The following is an 18033-nucleotide window of genomic DNA, read 5'->3' as shown; positions in this document are numbered from 1 at the left end:
AGTAACGCTTTTTTGAGTATCTGTCTGTAAACTACTGTAGCATTTGAGGAAATAAACTTGGAAATGTACACATTTTTAAAATTTATAGTATCTTTAGATTAGACCACCTGCAATGGCTGAAGAGGATTCTTCATAGAACCAGTAAAGGCATCAGATAAATGTGTAATATCCCTTAACTATCTGATTTATAATCTTAACAGCCCAAATCATGAGGGCAATTAAGTAGTTATGTAAGTGGAGATAAAGTTTTCTGAAAATAAGATGTAAATTAAATTCTCTAATATATACTAAAAATGAAAACAAAATGGGGAATTTTGAAGAAGAAATTATGAGCCAACAAGATAGCTATTTTAAGGGAAAGGAAATTGATTGGGAATCTAAGGTTAAAGATTTTTACCTAAGTATAATGAGAAACTCTAAAGAGTAACATAGGTGTTATTTTTTAAAATTAAAAAAATCAAAGATACCAGAGATTAGCCAAACTTTATTTTTTGCTTTTTTTGACTGTGCTGTGCAGCGTGTGGGATCTTAGTTCCCCAGTCAGAGATCAAACCTGTTCCCTCTGCATTGGGAGACCAGTCTTGACCACTGAACCACCAGGGAAGTCCCAGATTAGCCAAACTTTAAATCCTAAGTACATCACTACCACCACCAAGACCAGAGCAAACAAGTACAAATAACAGATATGAAAGGTAAGTAGTTTTATAATTTATAAAGCCATTCAACACACGTAAAGAAAGAAACAAGTAAAGAAAGAAAAGGCCATAAATTGATTAACACAAGGTTAAAAAGAACCTCAACTTTATTAAACAATCAACTGATTTATTCAGGTTAATCACAGACATAAATTAAACATTTTTTGAGAGTAGAATTTTCAAGTCTGTTTTAAACAAATACTGATTTGAGGCTTTCCGATTTGACAGATCATATTTTAATCAACTTAACATACCTGTTAGATTTGATGTAACTGGAGTTTTCAGATTAAGATTTTCCACAGAAATCAATAGGACATCATCGTTACTTAAATGAAACAAACATGTATTATTATGTTGAGACATGTAATCAATGGTTATAATTATTCTATTTTACCATTTCATAACTGATACGGGGGGTCAGAATGAAGATGATTAACCAAGTACCCAAGAAACCCTGGGCATAACCAATTATTTATATAATCAAAAGTTCACAATACACAATGAATTTAGTAGAAATCCTTAAAATTTAGTAGAGATTCATTTACAATAAAGCCAAATGTATAATCTATAAGTATATGATATCTGTACATGTACAAAATATACAAATGTCACTCTAGCACACATATCTGCCTTCATGAAAATGAAACAATGTAAAAATAAATTAAGCTCTTTGTTACAGATGAAGAAGTATTAAAATATATTAAAAAATTGTTACATTATATTACTATAGTAGCAACATTTACCACACAAAAGAAACTGAGGAAAGGATGATAAATGATGCTGATTCTAGTTACAGAATATTCTGAGTCAGAAGACTGTCTTCTGCTCCATTTTACTCTGACTGCACTTTTTTGAATCTGACACTGACATTTAAAATTGGAATTTTTGTTAAGAAAATCTTAACACAAATTTTAGTAAGCCAATTTAATTTGCTACATGAATTTCACATGACTAGTACACAAGGTTGTGCCATTTTCTTATAGATGCTTTTAATTCTTAGCTTTGCTATTTGATCTATGATTCATTTCAAGTTATTTTTGTATACGTTGTAAGAGGTTCACTTTTCCCCTCTGGTTACTCCAGCAACATTTGTTGAAAAGACTACCTCTTCCCTATTAAATTATTTCGGCAACGTCATTGAAAACCAATGGACTCTCTGTAGACTCTAATTTGTCCATTGATTTATATTTCTTTCCTCATGCCAACACCATTCTCTTAATTCTTATAGCTTCACAGTAAGTCAAACTCAGGTAGTGTATGTCTTCCAATGTTATTCTTTTATAACACTGTTTTCATCTTCTAGGTCTTTTGCTTTTCACACAGGCTTTTTGTTGTTGTTGTTAGTTTATTTTTGGTTGTGCTGGTCTTCAGTGCTGTACAGGCTTTTCCCTAGTTGTGGTGCATGGGCGTCTCACTGGTGTGGAGCACAGGCTCCACGGTATGAGGGCTTCACAAGCTGTAGCACATGGGCATAGTAGTTGCGGCTCCTGGGCTCCAGAGCACAGGTTCAGTATTTGTGGTATGTGTGTGGGCTTCATTGCTCTGCGGCATGTGCCATCTTTCTGGACAAGGGATTGAATCCATTGTCTCCTGCACTGACAGGCAGATTCTTTACCACTGAGGCACCAAGGAAACACTTCACACAAGTTTTGGATCCGTTTGTTACTTTCTACAGAAAAGGATGCCAAGATTTTGATTAAGAGTGCACTAAATATATACAACAATCTGGGTGAAGTGACATCAACATGAATTTTATGATTTGTAAACATGGCATCTCACTATATATTTATACCTCCTTTGTCTCAGTAATGTTTTGTACATTTAAAAATTACTAAATAACTTTTCCAACAGCAGTTTTCCATTTATAATAAAGTTGTAGAAACTAGTGTTTTCCCATATACCCCCTAACCCCTCCCACACACAACCTCCCACGGCGGTACTCTTGTTACAACTGCTGAAACTATGCTAACATTACCACTATCGCCAAAGTTCATAGTTTAGCATTCACTCTCTTTTAAAACTATTTGGCTGCATGGGGTCTTAGTTGTGGCATATATATATATATACATGTATATACACACACACACACACACACATATATATATGTGTTGTGGCAGGCAGGATTTCCAGCTGTGGCATAGGCACTGCACTCTTCGTTGTGGCATGTGGGATCTGGTTCCTTGACCAGGGATCAACCCGGGGTCCCTACATTGGGAGCACAGCCAGCCACTGGACCACCAGGGAAGTCCCACAGTAGCATTTACTCTTAGTGTTAGGATGTTCTATGGATATTGACAAATGTACAATGACAAGTATCCACCATTACAGTATAATATAAAATAGTTTCACTGCCCCCAAATCCCCATTGCTTTGCCTATTCATCCCTCCCTACTAACTTCTGGCAACATTTGATTTCTTACTATCTCCATAGTTTTACCTTTTCTAGAATGTCATGTAGTTGAAATCATCAGTATACGGCTTTCTCAGATTGACTTCTTTCATTTAAAAATACACATTTAAGTTTCCTCCATGTCTTTTCATAGCTTGATAGCTCATTTCTTTCTTTCTTTTTTTTTTTTAAGCACTAAATAGTATTCTATTGTCTGAATGTACCACATTTGTTTATCCATTCACTTACGGAAGGACATCCTGGGGCAAGTTTTGGCAATTATGATTAAAACTACATTTTATATGATTCTATTTTCTCTCCTTTTTTAGCATACTATACTATTGTAATTAGTGGCTGCCCTAGAGTTTGCAAAATACATTGACAACTAATCCAAGCCAGTTGTCAAATAAATACTAGATTGCTTCACAAGGAGTACCTTCGTACTCAGTTACAGCTGACTCTTTGCGACCCCTTAACTGTAGCCCATCAAGCTCCTCTGTCCATGGAATTTCCCAACAAGAATACTGGAGTGGGTTGCCATTTCCTCTTCTAGGGGATCTTTCCCACCTAGGAATTGAACCTGCGTCTCCTGCATGGCAGGCAGATTCGTTTCTGTTGAGTCACTGATAAAGCCCCTACAAGTACCTTATAATAATAAAATATTCCTAATTCCTCTTTCTGTTCCTTGAATCACTGCTGCCATTCATTTCACTTATAGTAAGTGTGTTAATGAGCACACACATGCATACACAATCAAATACACTGTTGCTATTAATTTGAACTCATCAGTTAAATCAACTAAGCAGAAGAAAAATAAAAGGTTCTACTTTATGTTCACTTATTCCTCTTCTTTATGTAGATCTGATTTTCTGACATACCATTTTCTTTCTCTATGAAGAATTTTAAAGCAGATCTACTGGCAACTAATACCCTAAATTTTTGTCTGAGAAGGTCTATTTCTCCAACTTTGAAGGAGATGTTTACAATGCAAAGCATTTTAGGTTCGTAAATTTTGTTCTCATAACACTTGAAATACTTTACTTTCTTATTGTTTGTATAGCTTAAAGGAGAAGTTGATATAACTCTTACCTTAGCTCTCTATAGACAAGGTGTTTTTTCCTTAGCTTTCAAGATAGCTTCAATTTTCTGAAGTTTCAATTATGTTTAGATGTATGTGTTTGGTATTTACCCTGCTTGGTGTTCTGTGAGTTCCCTGGATCTGTGGTTTGGTCTCTAATGTTTATTTGGGAGAAATTTTTAGTCACTGCTACTTCAAACACTGCTTTTGTTCCTTTCTTTCTTCCTTCTGGAATTCCCATTATGCATCTGTAACTCCCTTTGTGGTAGGCGTCCTGAGTTCTTGGATATTCTGGGTTGTTATTGTTTTGTCACTTTTTTTCCCTCTTAGTCATATTATTAAAGTCAGTCATTGCTTTTCTCAGCAATGTCTAACTAATAAGCCCATAAAAGGCTTTCTTCAATTCTGTCAGTAGTTTTCATCTCAAGCATTTTTCTTAGAATATCTATCTCTCTGTTTACGAGTTCTTGGATTTTGTCTCTTTCCATTAAAGTACATTAATCATAGTTTCTAAAAAATTCCTGGTCTGATAATTTGAACATTCCTGCCATATCTGACTCTGGTTCTGATGCTCGTTTGCTATCTTCAAATTGTGTTTTTGTTTTTTAGTCTGGTCATTTTTTTGTTGAAAGGTAGACATGATGTACTGGTTAAAAGGAACTATGTATGGTAAACAGGCCTTCAGTAATTCAATGGTAAAATGTGTGGGAAGAAGAGGCACTCTACTTTTCCTATGATTAGGCCTGTCTTTTAGTGAGCCTGTGCCCCTGGAATGTGAAATTCACTAGTGCATCTCTGTCCCCACCACCCTCTTAGGTGGGACAGGATGGCCAGAGGGGGCTGGAGTTGGCTATTTCTCTTCCTCCATGTGTAATGCTAAAGGGAGCACATGTTGGATGTTTTCTTTCCCCCACGTAGGTTAGTCTCTGGTAATTGTTTCTCCTGAGGGTAGGCCTATTCAAAAGCTTCTTTTTACCTTGCCCATTGCTGGAAGCATGAAAGATTTTTTTTCCAGTGAAGATCAGTAGAGCTCGTATAGGTAAAACTCACAAAACCGTGTCTTCTCCAATACCAGGACACTGCCCCCCTTCCCCCTTCCTTGGAGTTTTTAACTCTGGGATTTCCCTGAGCCTTTAGCAATTACAATTTGGGATTCCCTACCCCAGCAGTGGTTGCTGTGGAGGTTTCTTTCTGATCCATTCCAGGAAGTTTTGATTCTCCATTTCTGCCTGTTTCTCTCTCCAATTTGAGGGGCAGTAGTTTGCTCAATGACTTTACTTCTATGGTGAATCAAAGACGAGTGGTTGATTTTTTTCAGTTTGTTCAACTTTTTACTTGTTAGCATGGAGTGATGACACCTCACAAGCCAGACCAGAAATCTGAAGTCTGCTTTACAGTTCTGAAGTTAGGTGTATATATATTCTGGTAACTTAAGCCTATATCACATTCTTTGATGACGTTATATTCATAAGTGGCACTAATTTAAAATTTTAAATTGTTTATTGCCTGTATATAGAAATACTATAAGAAAACAGTATTATATGTAACATATATACACACACCACATAGTACAGAGGAACGGTGTGATATATACACAGATATAGACCCTATACGGGGTTTCCCAGGTGGAGCAGTGGTAAAGAATCTGTCCGCCAATGCAGGAGATGCAAGAGACGTGGGTCCGATCCCGGGGTCAGGAAGATCCCCTAGAGCAGGAAACGGCAATCCACTACAGTATTCTTGTCTGGAAAATTTCATGGACAGAGAAGTCTGGCAGGCTATAGTCCATGACTGAGCACACATAGATACCCTATATAGAAACACAATAAAATATATTTATCCACATATTTATAACTTCTAGCACTCTTCATTACTTTACCTTTGCAGAGATCCAATTTCCCATCTGGTATTATTTTCCTTTTACCTGACGAAGCTCCTTTACACTCCTGTAATTCAGGTCTGCTGCTGATGTATTTTCACTTTTTTTTTTAGTGTGAAAAGTCTGTTTTTCCTGTACATGTCTGAAAGATATTTTCACTGAGTACAGAACTGCAGAAACTGAGACAGTTTCTCTTTTAATCAATTAGAGATGTCGCTCCACTTCAGTACTTTAGAGATGTCTTGTTTTCAACATCTTTAAAGTTTTGAAAAGTTTACAGTGAGAATCCACATCCTACTTTTGTTCCTTTCATGTAACGTGTCTTTTCTCTCTGGCTGCTTTAAGATTTCCTTGTCAACACCGATTTTTAGCAATCTGGTTATGATGTGCTTTCCTTTTGCTTCTTCTTCTTGGGTTTGTTAACCTTTGTTCCTTTCTATTTATGGGTTTAGAATTTTCATCAAATTTGGAAAAATTTTAGATATATTTTCCTGCCTCCTGCCTAGTGATGACTACAATGATATATATATATATATATTAGACTGATTGATACTATTCTTCAAGTTCCTCATGCTCTGTGCTTTTTCTCCTCATGCTTTTGTCTGAACAGTTTCTAATGCTATTTCACTGATTCTTAAAAAGTCAGTAGTTATCTATTTTGTTATTAATCCTATCCAATGTACTTTTCAATTTAGTCTTTCTCATCTCTAGAAGTACATTTGCATTTTTAAAATATCTTCTATTTCTCCCGTCATGTTGACATTTTGTTCTATATTGCTGGCTATGAAGAATACATAATTGCTGTTTTATATTGTTTTCTGGTAAGCCCATCAACCATGTTAATTCTAGGTTTCTTTCTATCATTTTGGTTTTCTCCTTGTTACAGGTTATATTTTTCATATTTTGCATGCCTAGTAATTTTCTAGCAGATGTCAGACACTGTAAAATTTACACTGTTGTACGATGTTTCATTCCATCAGTGTGTTGGACTTTATTCTCACATAAAGTTAAATTACTGAGGATTAGTTTGACTCCTTTGAGTCCTTTTAGCTTCTTGGGATAGGTCTATTGCAGTCTTTTAGTCTAGAACTAATTGAGCTCACTACAGCTATACACGTCCAAGAACTCTCGACCTGTTGTTCCACTTAAGTCTCTTCATTATAGCCAGTGAGAAAGAAAGAATGTTCCCAGCTCTGTGCAATCACCAGAAAGTGTCTGGCTCTCTTCCTTACATTAGTCCTTACCCAACCCTCTCATTTTTCTATTCTTGGCTTGTATAGATCTGTGATCACCCAAAGATTTGATAGGTTCCCTTTGCAGACTAAGTTCTGCCTTTATGCAATGACCTCTTCTTCATTGTTCTGCCTCAAAACTTCTAGGTAATTCAGATCCTCCAATATCTGATAAATGTACCAAGACCAGGCAGGCTGTTTGGACTCCTCCCACCCCTGTTTTTCAACTTGGGAAGTGCCTCCAGGCAGAGTTGGCATAATTGTTTGGTGCATTTCATTGGTTTCCTTTCTCACAGGGATCATAGTCTTGTGTTCCTTGTTGAACAATGTCTGAACACAATTTTTTTCTTTGGTCTAGTCTTCTGGATGTTTACAACAAAAGAACAATTCCTTTAGCAGTTAATACTTCATGAACAGGAGATGTTTCCCCATACAGTGATTTCCACTTCTGTGAAATCAACTGTTTTTTAAGTACACTTTTAAACCCAGATTTAATTGAATAATTTTTTTTGAATAATTTCTATACCAAAATTTTCAATAAGAGATTCTGACAAAAGCTATTATTTCTAAGTTCAATAAATAAAAAATGTTCAGATCCAAATTTTTTCATCAATGATATTTTACTCTTCTACTCATTTTTGGCCTTGAACAAAACTTACAAAGTTTATTTTGTATATATTTCTTTCTACTAGTCATATAGTGTATGGAAGACTAATAGCTGTATTAATTCTGTTGCTTAACTACAAAAAACTATAAGCAACTCTTTTCAGATATTCATTACATTACAAAATTCTCTTCTCAAGCTCAAAATGCTTCATTTGATATCTCTACTATTTTTAATATCTTTATTTGCTGCTATAGTAGATCAAACATAATGTTATTTAAGAGTCTAAGACATTAAGCAGAAAGACTTTAAAAAGCAGAGTAAAATTTTTGTCAATCACATTGAAATTTTGGTTTGGGGAGGTAAGGTGAAGAAAGCTGAGCGCCGAAGAATTGATGTTTTTGAACTGTGGTGTTGGAGAAGACTCTTGAGAGTCCCTTGGACTGCAAGGAGATCCAACCAGTCCATCCTAAAGGAGATCAGTCCTGGGTGTTCATCGGAAGGACTGATGCTGAAACTCCAATACTTTGGCCACCTCATGCGAAGAGTTGACTCATTGGAAAAGACCCTGATGCTGGGAGGGATTGGGGGCGGGAGGAGAAGGGGACGACAGAGGATGAAATGGCTGGATGGCATCACCGACTTGATGGACATAAGTTTGAGTAAGCTCCGGGAGTTGGTGATGGACAGGGAGGCCTGGTGTGCTGTGATTCATGGGGTCGCAAAGAGTAGGACACGACTGAGTGACTGAACTGAACTGAAAGAGGAGAGGCCCTGGTGAGCACTACACGCTTTCAGCTGGAATCCACTAAGAGCTGGCTACATCTTCAAAGTCAGAGTGAGTGCTTGCTTCGGCAGCACATATACTAAAATTGGAATGATACAGAGAAGATTAGCAAAGTCAGAGTGAACTAGATGTAGAAGGAGACTAACCAAAGCAACAGGCCTGAATTTACACCATTCTTTGAGCAGATTAGGTTGACCAGGCCCTACTCTATCTGCCAGAGGACAGAATAAATCTTGTCTATAGGAAGATATTATCCAGAGCCTCACCAATTCTTCAGAAATTATCAAGTACATTTGACAGAATCAAATGACTGGAAACTGAGAGAAAAACATATACACAGATGATTGTGATACTGGAGTTATAAAACAAGCACATAAAAAAAAAAAACTATGAAAGTTAGTTTTAAAAATATTGAGTAAAGATAGAGAAAACAGTTAAAACCAGATGGAACATTTATCAGAAAAATAATAATCTGCCTGCAATGCAGGAGACCCAGGTTTGATCTCTGGGTCAGGAAAATCTGAAAAGCTGAAAATCCAGGAAAATCTCTAAGCCTGGAGAAGGGAATTGGCTACTGACTCCAGTATTCTTGCCTGGAGAAGTGGAAAGACTTAGAAAGGGAAAAGATATTCTTGTTAAATAAATCTGACCAAAAATTTACGACAGGCAACCCAAAAGGAAAACATACAAAAGTCTTAGAGAAACTTAATGAAAGAAGTTACCCAAATTACTACCAAACATAAAAAAGTATTTAATTTCATTATTAGAAGGAAACCTGGAGAAGGTAATGGCACCTCACTCCAGTACTCCTGCCTGGAAAATCCCATGGACGGAGGAGCCTTGTAGGCTGCAGTCCACGGGGTTGCTAAGCATCGGACACGACTGATGGACTTCACTTTCACTTTTCACGCATTGGCGAAGGAAATGGCAACCCATTCCAGTGTTCTTGCCTGGAGAACCCCAGGGACGAGGGAGCCTGTTGGGCTGCCGTCTATGGGGTCGCACAGAGTCGGACATGACCCAAGCGACTTAGCACCAGCAGCAGCAGAAGGAAACAATTAAATCGAACACAGGCATACCACAGAGACATCACATGTCTGATTCCAGACCATAGTAGTATTAAGCAAATACCTCAATAAAGTAGATCACATGAATTTTTTTGATTTCTCAGTGCATATAAAAGTTATGTTTACTATACTATACTGTGCTGTACATGCCACAGTAGTCTATTAAGTGTGAAAAAGCATTATGTCCCCCCCAAAAAAGTACATACCTTTATTTAAAAATATTTAATTTCTAAAAGATGCTAACCCATCATGTGAGCCTTCAGTAAGTTGTAATCTTTTTGCTAACAGACGATCTTGTGTTGATGCTGATGGCTGCTGACCGATCAGGTGGTTGCTGAAGGCTGGGGTGTCTATGGCAACCTCTTAAGATCAGTTAAATCTGCTGCATGAATTAACTCATCCCATCACAAAGCGACTGGTGTTTCTGTTGCATTAGCATTTTATCCATGGAAAAACATCTTTAAAAATTGGAGTCAATCTTCTCAGACTTAGTCACTGCTTTACCAACTAAGTTTATGTAATATTCTAAATCCTTTGTTGTCCCTTCAACAGTCTTCACAGGATCTCCAACAAGAACAGATCCATCTCAAAAAACCAATTTGTTTGTTTGTCCATCAAAGGTTATCATGAGATTGTAGCAATGCATTCATCTTCAGGCTCCGCTTCTAGTTCTCTTGCTATTCCACATTTACCGTTACTTCCTCCACTGAAGTCCTGAACCCCTCAAAGCCATCCATGAAATTTAAAATCAACCTCCTCCAAACTTCTGTTAATGTTGACCTTTTGACTTCTTGTCATGAATCATGAATGTTCTTAATGTATCTAGAATGGTAATTCCTTTCCAGAAAGTTTTCAAATTACTTGGCTTAGATCCATTGCAGGAATCACTATCTATAGCAGCAATAGCTAAACAAAGTATTTAAAATAATGAAAGTTGAAATTACTCCTTGATCGATCCATGGGCTGCAGAAAAGATGTTCTGTTAGCAGGCATGAAAACAATATTAATCCCACCGTACATCTCCATCAGAGCTCTTGGGTGGCCAGGTGCATTGTCAATGAGCAGTAAATTTTAAGAGGAAACTTTTTTCTAAGCAACAGATCTCAAACATGCAGTTGAGTAAAATATTCAGTAATTTAAGCCTCGGTATGCTGTCAGCCAGGCATTGTTGCTCTGCTTACACAGCACAAGCAAAGTAGATTCAGCATCATTCTTAGGAGCCCTGAGATTTTTGGAAGGGTAAATGAACACTGGCTTCAATTTAAAAGTCACCAGCTACATTAGCCTTAAAAAAGAGAGTCAGCTTGTCCTTTGAATTTTTATTTTTCTTTTAAAAGGGCCCAAGGAGGTCAGACTTTTATAAATTAATTAATTAGGCTGCGCTGGGTTTTAGTAGCAGAACTCTGGATCTTCGGTCTTCATTGCAGCATGCAGGATCTTTAGTTGCAACATGCAAACTTTAGTTGCGGCATGTGGGATCTAGTTCCCTGACCAGGGATCAAACCTGGGCCCCCTGCATTGGGAGGTTGGAATCTCAGCCCCTGGACCACCAAGGATGTCACAATGTCCTTTGAAATTTTGAAGCCAGACATTGACTTCTCTGTTATGAAAGTCCTAGATGTTTCATCTTCTTGCAAAATAAGATTGCTTCATCTACACTTTTGTTTAATGTTACCACCTTTGTTAATTATCTTTGGCAGATCTTCTGAATAGTTTACTGCAACTTCTCCATCAGCACCTGCTGCTTCACCTCACACTTTATGTTGCGGTTTTTCCCTTAAACCTCATGAACCAACCTCTCAAACATTTTTTCTGCAGCTTCCTCATCATCACTCCAACCCTGCATAGAACTGAAGTTAGAGCCTTGCGGGTTAGGCTTTGGCTTAAGTGAAGGTTCTTAAATATTCTAAAAAAAATTAAATAAATCACTATGTATAGAAAATTTACATACATAAATTGCTATGCAGAATAGCTATGATGGAGAGAGGCCCTTTGCATTCATCATTCACAGCTTGGCCAACTGTTTGGTTCCAGAGGCCTAGTTTTCTGGCCATCTCAAAGTTTCTAACATGCTCTACTCACTAAGCTTAATCATTTCTAGCCTTTGACTTACAAGTGAGAGAGACATGTGGGTCTTCTTTTCACTTCAACACTTAAGAGGCCATTGTAGGGTTATTCATTAGCCTCATTTCAATATTGTTAAATCTCAGGCAATAGGAAGGACCAAGGAGAGGGAGATAGATGGGGTCAGTGGAGCAGTCAGAATGCACATATTTATTAAGTTTGATATCTTATATGAGTATGGTTTGTGGCAACCCAAAACAAATAGAATAGAATGGGTCTAAATCCTGGCTCTGTCATTTATTTACTAGTTGAGTGTTTTAGGGGCAGGAAACTTGGTTAAAGAGAGATATGTAATAAATGTAAGATTAAATAAGTATTAATAATGAATAGGAAGAAGCACACACAAAACAGTGGAAAGTTTTATACTATAGCTGGTAACTACTATTTTCTCCTTTGTATCTCTGCAAACATTTCTTCACATAAAGTTCAATGTAAGGCTTATTTTTTAGACAATAGTAATGTTTCGTTGCATCAACACTGGTGAAATGGTCTGCTCTTGGGTGCCTTAGACCGTGATGTTTTTCATCTTTGGAAATGATTGCATATAAAGGCATTTTCTTCCTATTTAAGCAAGTTCCTTTTTCATCAGATACATATTCTGGTTCACAAGCCTTCTCTTCTATGAGCTTTTTGGCTCAGCTGTTAACTGCCTTCTTTTCTTCACACTCTAAAAAGAAAATACTTAAACTTCTAAATTGAACCATTACTATAGACACAGAAAGTTAGAAGTGGCACTAATTCCTTCAACACCTGATGTATCAGAAGATACAATTATAAAGTCTTAAATAGAAAGAACAATATTTTCCCTTTACTTTTTAAAAAGATCCTTATTTCTTAAATATTCTAAAAATTTTTTAAATAAATTACTATGTATAGAAAATTTACATACACAAATTGCTATGTAGAACAGCTATGATGGAGGGAGGTCCCACGTTTGAACAATTTAAGAAGCTATATTAAAAAAATTTTTAAGAAATAAAAATTAAAATATCTGTTTGAAGACATCAGAAAGCTCTGACGAAAGCCAGGATACAAAGAACTATTAAGATCCTGAAAAGAAGTGGGCTAGACACTTGCCACTGATGTCCTCTCAAGGCATCTGCCAACTAAACCACACAGGAATACAAAGATGCCAAGAACAAAGTGACTGATACCAAAGTGAATTGTATTGGGGAGACAAAAATTGGAATACCAAGATCAGCTTAAAGAAAAAAAAACAACAGCTGGACCACAGCAATGGAGGAAAATGAGAATAAGTCGAGTCCAAAAACTGCAAATCAGCCTCAGTTCTGCTCAATTCCCAACTGGACTGAAATGTTGTACTATTTACCTATTGCTATATAACAACTAATCCCCAAACATAATGGCTATAAAAAATAACATTTACTACCTCACAGTTTCTGCAGGAAAAGTACAGAACTGTCTAGTTGGGGGGCGGGGTTAGGCTCAGGATATCTCACAAGCTCACAGTCAGGATGCTGGCAGGGGCTACAGTCACTGGAATACATGACTGGGGTGGCACGTTCAAAGGGTTTCCTCACATGGTTGCTGGCAAGGTGCTTCACCATGTGGGACAGGATAGGCCCGCTTGATGTCCTCAAGAAACCTATTCTGTCCCCATGTTATTATGGTATGTAACCTGCCCCAGAGCAAGCAGTCCAAGAGAAAGAAAGCTACAATGTCTTTAGTGATTTAGTTACATATGTCACTTGCTACTTTTGTATCCTATTTGCTGTCACTAAGTATAGCCCAAGCCAGGAATTAGGCTCTACCTTTTACTGGGAAAGTTCAAGTATTAGCCGCTCAGTCACATCCAACATTTTTGGACCCCATGGACTGTAGCCTGCCAGGCTCTTCTGTCCATGGGATCCTCCAGGCATGAATATTGTGGTGGGTTACCATTCCCTTCTCCAGGGGATCTTCCTGACCCAGGGATTGAACTTGGGTCTCTGGCATTGCTGGTGGATTCTTTGTTGTTGGAGCCACCAAGACTATCAAAGAATTAATGGGTACATTTTAAAACCTTCAGTAAAAGAGGCTGTGTCCCTCTCTCTGCCTCCTGCCAGAATATAGGGTGAATTCACTCTGATAAAAGATAATATCATTTAGAGCCTCCATAATTTTTAATACATAATTTCCAAGATTCAAACAAAAAAAAATCAGTAAGTGCAATAAGAAACAGGGTGAACTTCCCTAGTGGCACAGTGGATAAGAATCCACTTCTCAGTGCAGGGGACATGAGTTCGACCCCCGCCTGGTCCAGGAAGATTCTACATGCCGCAGAACAACTAAACCTGGGTACCACAACTACTGAGCCTTTGCTCTAGAGCTCACAAGCCACAACTACTGAGCCTCCATGCTGTAATTACTGGAGGCCATGGGCCTAGAGCCAGAAGAGAAGCCACTGCAATGAGAAGCCAGGGGACCACAGTGAAGAACAGCTACCACTTGCCACAACTAGAGAACGTGCACGCAAAGCAATGAAGACCCGGTGCAGCCATAAGTATATAAATAAAAGAAACAAGGCGAAGACGACCTGTTCAGTAAACAGAAAGAGCTCAAAGTGACCCAGATATGAGTGATAAGAAGTAAATCAGAAAATAATAGCAATTAAAATGTTCAACATGTGATGACAAGACGAAGAATTTCACCAGAGGACTTACTTGAATCTATTAAAATTGAATCCAATGGGAAGAAGAGATTGCAACATTAAACTGAAACTAAGAACTAAATACATGAGTATTTAACAGCCACTTGGATACAGTTGAAGAGAGGATAAATAAAATAGGAAACAGTGAAAATAGCACAGAGAACAAAAAAGATGGAGTGTACAGAGAAGAATGTAACTGGAATACCAGAAGGCGAGAAGAGACAGGATGGTGCAAAACCAGCATCTAAAAGGAGAACAGCCAAGAAGACTCTTTCAAAGATAATGAAAAGACACGCAGTCACAGATTCAAGAACTCTGAGCTCCAATCAGGATAAACTATTTTCCCTCCACATGACAGAATATGACTGACAAAAATCAATGATATATACAGACTATCTTGAAAACAGCTACAGAAATACACACACTATCCTCAAAGAAGGAACAATAAGATGGATATCTAACTATTCAATAGCAATTCTAAAAGTCTGAAAACAAGGTAATGACATCTTGAAAGTGCTAAAAATAACTGCCAACTTATAATTCAATACCGGGTTAAAACATTTAAAAATAAAGACATATGAAGTTTTTTTCCAGACAAATACAATGTCCTGGGTGGAATTTTAAAAACAAATATTAAATGGAATTCTTGAGGCAGAAGAAAAAGTATCCCTAATGGAAACACAGGAAGAAATGAAGAGCAACAGAAAGGGTAAATACAGTTCACTCTTGCACAATGAGGGCGCTAGGGGTGTCAAGCCCCCATTGCAGTTGCAATCCAAGTATAAACTTCTGACTCCCCCAAAAACTAGTAATGGGCCTCATAGGTGGCTCAGTAGTAAAGAATCTGCCTGCCAAGTAGGAGACCTGCATTCGAGCCCCAGGTTGGGAAGATCCCCTGAGGAAGGATATGGCAACCTACTCCAGTATTCTTGCCTGGGAAATTCCATAAACAGAGGAGCTTGGGGGGCTACCGTCCATGGGGTTGAAAGACGTGACCTTCAGCTTTATGACTAAACATGGACATGACTTTATGACTAAACAACAACAAAAACAAAAACTAGTAATAGACTACTATTGACCAGAAGCCTTACTGGTAACATAAATAGTTAACATATATTTTGTATGTTATATACTGTATTCTTTCAGTAAAGCAAGTTATAGAAAATATTAAGAAAACCATAAGGAAAATACAGTTATAATACTCTTCTATATTTACTGATACTGTAAATTTACATAGTTTACAAGATAAATTGTCTGTCAGTACCTACATCAATATTTGTCCTATAAGATACAAAATACCATAGATAGTATATGTATTATTAACATTAGACATCAAAAATGAAACTGAGAAATTCATATTTGCTTACAGGTACTATTTTTATTGAAAAAAATCCATTATGTCCATGTATATAAGTAGACTGAGCAGTTCAAACCCTTACTGTTCAAGAGTCAATCAATCATATTTGAGGAACTCTTAAGTGAATGATGAAAGTGAAAGAGGAGAGTAAAAAAGTTGGCTTAAAGGTCAACATTCAGAAAACTAAGATCATGGCATCTGGTCCCATCACTTCATGAGAAATAGATGGGGAGACAGTGGAAACAGTGGCTGACTTTATTTTTTTGGGCTCCAAAATCACTGCAGATGGTGACTGCAGCCATGAAATTAAAAGACACTTACTCCTTGGAAGGAAAGTTATGACCAACCTAGATAGCGTATTAAAAAGCAGAGACATTACTTTGCCAACAAAGGTATGTCTAGTCAAGGCTATGGTTTTTCCAGTAGTCATGTATGGATGTGAGAATTGGACTGTGAAGCAAGCTGAGCACTGAAAATTGATGCTTTTGAACTGTGGCGTTAGAGAAGACTCTTGAGAGTCCGTTGGACTGCAAGAAGATCCAACCAGTCCATTCTAAAGGAGATCAGTTCTGGGTGTTCATTGGAAGGACTGATGCTGAAGCTGAAACTCCAATACTTTGGCCACCTCATGCGAAGAGTTGACTCACTGGAAAAGACCCTGATGCTGGGAGGGATTGGGGGCAGGAGAAGAAGGGGATGACAGAGGATGAGATGGCTGGATGGCATCACCGACTCGATGGGCATGAGTTTGAGTAAGCTCTGGGAGTTGGTGATGGACAGGGAGGCCTGGTGTGCTGAGATTCATGGGGTTGCAAAGAGTCAGACAACGACTGAGTGACTGAACTGAACTGAACTGAATGATTGTACAAAGTAATGATATTGTCTTATGAGATTTAAAATAATGTAAAACTCAAGTGCATGAAACAAACACGAGGAAGCAGTGAATGGAGTTAAAAAGTGTTCTAAGGTCACACACTGCCTATAAAATGGTAAAAGTAGCAATTCATATCAGACTCTAATAGAGTCAAGAATACATATCATGATCTTCAGGAAAACTTCTGAAGGTTATCCTTTAGGTTGAAAAATGTGTTTTCCTAAAGGTTGAAAGATGTGTAATTAATGAGGAAATGCGGAATGGAAAAAAAAAAAATTCACCAAAACAAAATTCACGTTAAGTTGAGAAAAAGACACGGATAAGGGAAAAGTATCAAAAATAATGGGCAAATAGAAAACAAGTATTAAGACTACAGTTATGAGTCAACAAAAAGCAGTTAAGATTACATTAAACATAATCTAAGATTTCTAATTAATAATTATCTTCAGGTTAGATTAAAAATACATGCTCAGCTTAATAAATAATTATAAAGCTAGTATTCACATAGCCCCTACTCAGATAAATATATTGTAAATTATTAGCACTGCAGAAATCCACATGCCTCTATCCTGAATCATAAATCTCCTCCATAAACAGCATTTGTGGTACCAATCCCCTTTTTTACTCTTTAGATTCACTATCTGCCTCTGAATCCATAAATAACATAGTTTTTGCTGGATGAACTTCATTTGAATTGGAATCATGCTATTCCTTGTATACTCCTTTCAATCATGTTTTTGTGGAAATAATTCATGTGGTTACATGTCACTGTAGTTCATTTTTGTTAATGTACAGAATTCCACCATATGGATTTACAGCAATTATTCTTCTGTTAAACTGTAGATGGACTTTTTTCCTTCTGGTTTTTAGCTACTATGGAAAATTCTGCTAATAAACATTCCTAAATATATATATATATGTCCTATTGTACACGTGTACATGTTTCTAGCTAGGTATTTATCAAGGGATAAAACTCTTAGGACAAAGGACATTCAGATCTTCAATATTTCTAGATAATGCCAAATTTTTTTCTGAAGAACTATACTAATTTACTCACCCAAAAACAAAATATTAAATAAAACCAATTCTCTTATCGCAAACTCTCACCAATACCTGGTACTGTCAGAATTTAAAATGTTTTACTTTTCCTTGAAAGTGAAAGTCACTCAGTTGTGTTTGACTCTTTGCGATCCCATGGACTTTACACACAGACCGTGAAATTCTGCAGGACAGAACACTGGAAAGGGTAGCCTTTCTCTTCTCCAGGGGATCTTCCCAACCCAGGTCTCCGGCATTG

General features: G+C 37.2%; 1 protein-coding gene and 1 pseudogene across 3 annotated transcripts in view; one reads left to right on the top strand and one right to left on the bottom strand.

The window, feature by feature from the left end:
* ATF7IP2 (activating transcription factor 7 interacting protein 2) overlaps nucleotides 1–18033 on the bottom strand; it is a 68571-nt gene that overhangs the window by 11570 nt on the left and 38968 nt on the right. For all 3 annotated transcript variants that reach the window (XM_043914298.1, XM_043914299.1, XM_043914300.1), the window contains one exon: nucleotides 950–1020. In XM_043914298.1, the coding sequence (XP_043770233.1) occupies nucleotides 950–1020 (71 nt within the window). The remainder of the gene's footprint in view (nucleotides 1–949; nucleotides 1021–18033) is intronic.
* Nucleotides 8720–8819, top strand: LOC122702344 (annotated as a pseudogene).

This window comes from Cervus elaphus, chromosome 10 (genome assembly GCF_910594005.1).
Source record: "Cervus elaphus chromosome 10, mCerEla1.1, whole genome shotgun sequence".
Classification (NCBI taxonomy): Eukaryota; Metazoa; Chordata; class Mammalia; order Artiodactyla; family Cervidae; genus Cervus; species Cervus elaphus.
This window is presented reverse-complemented; position numbering and strand designations above follow the sequence as displayed.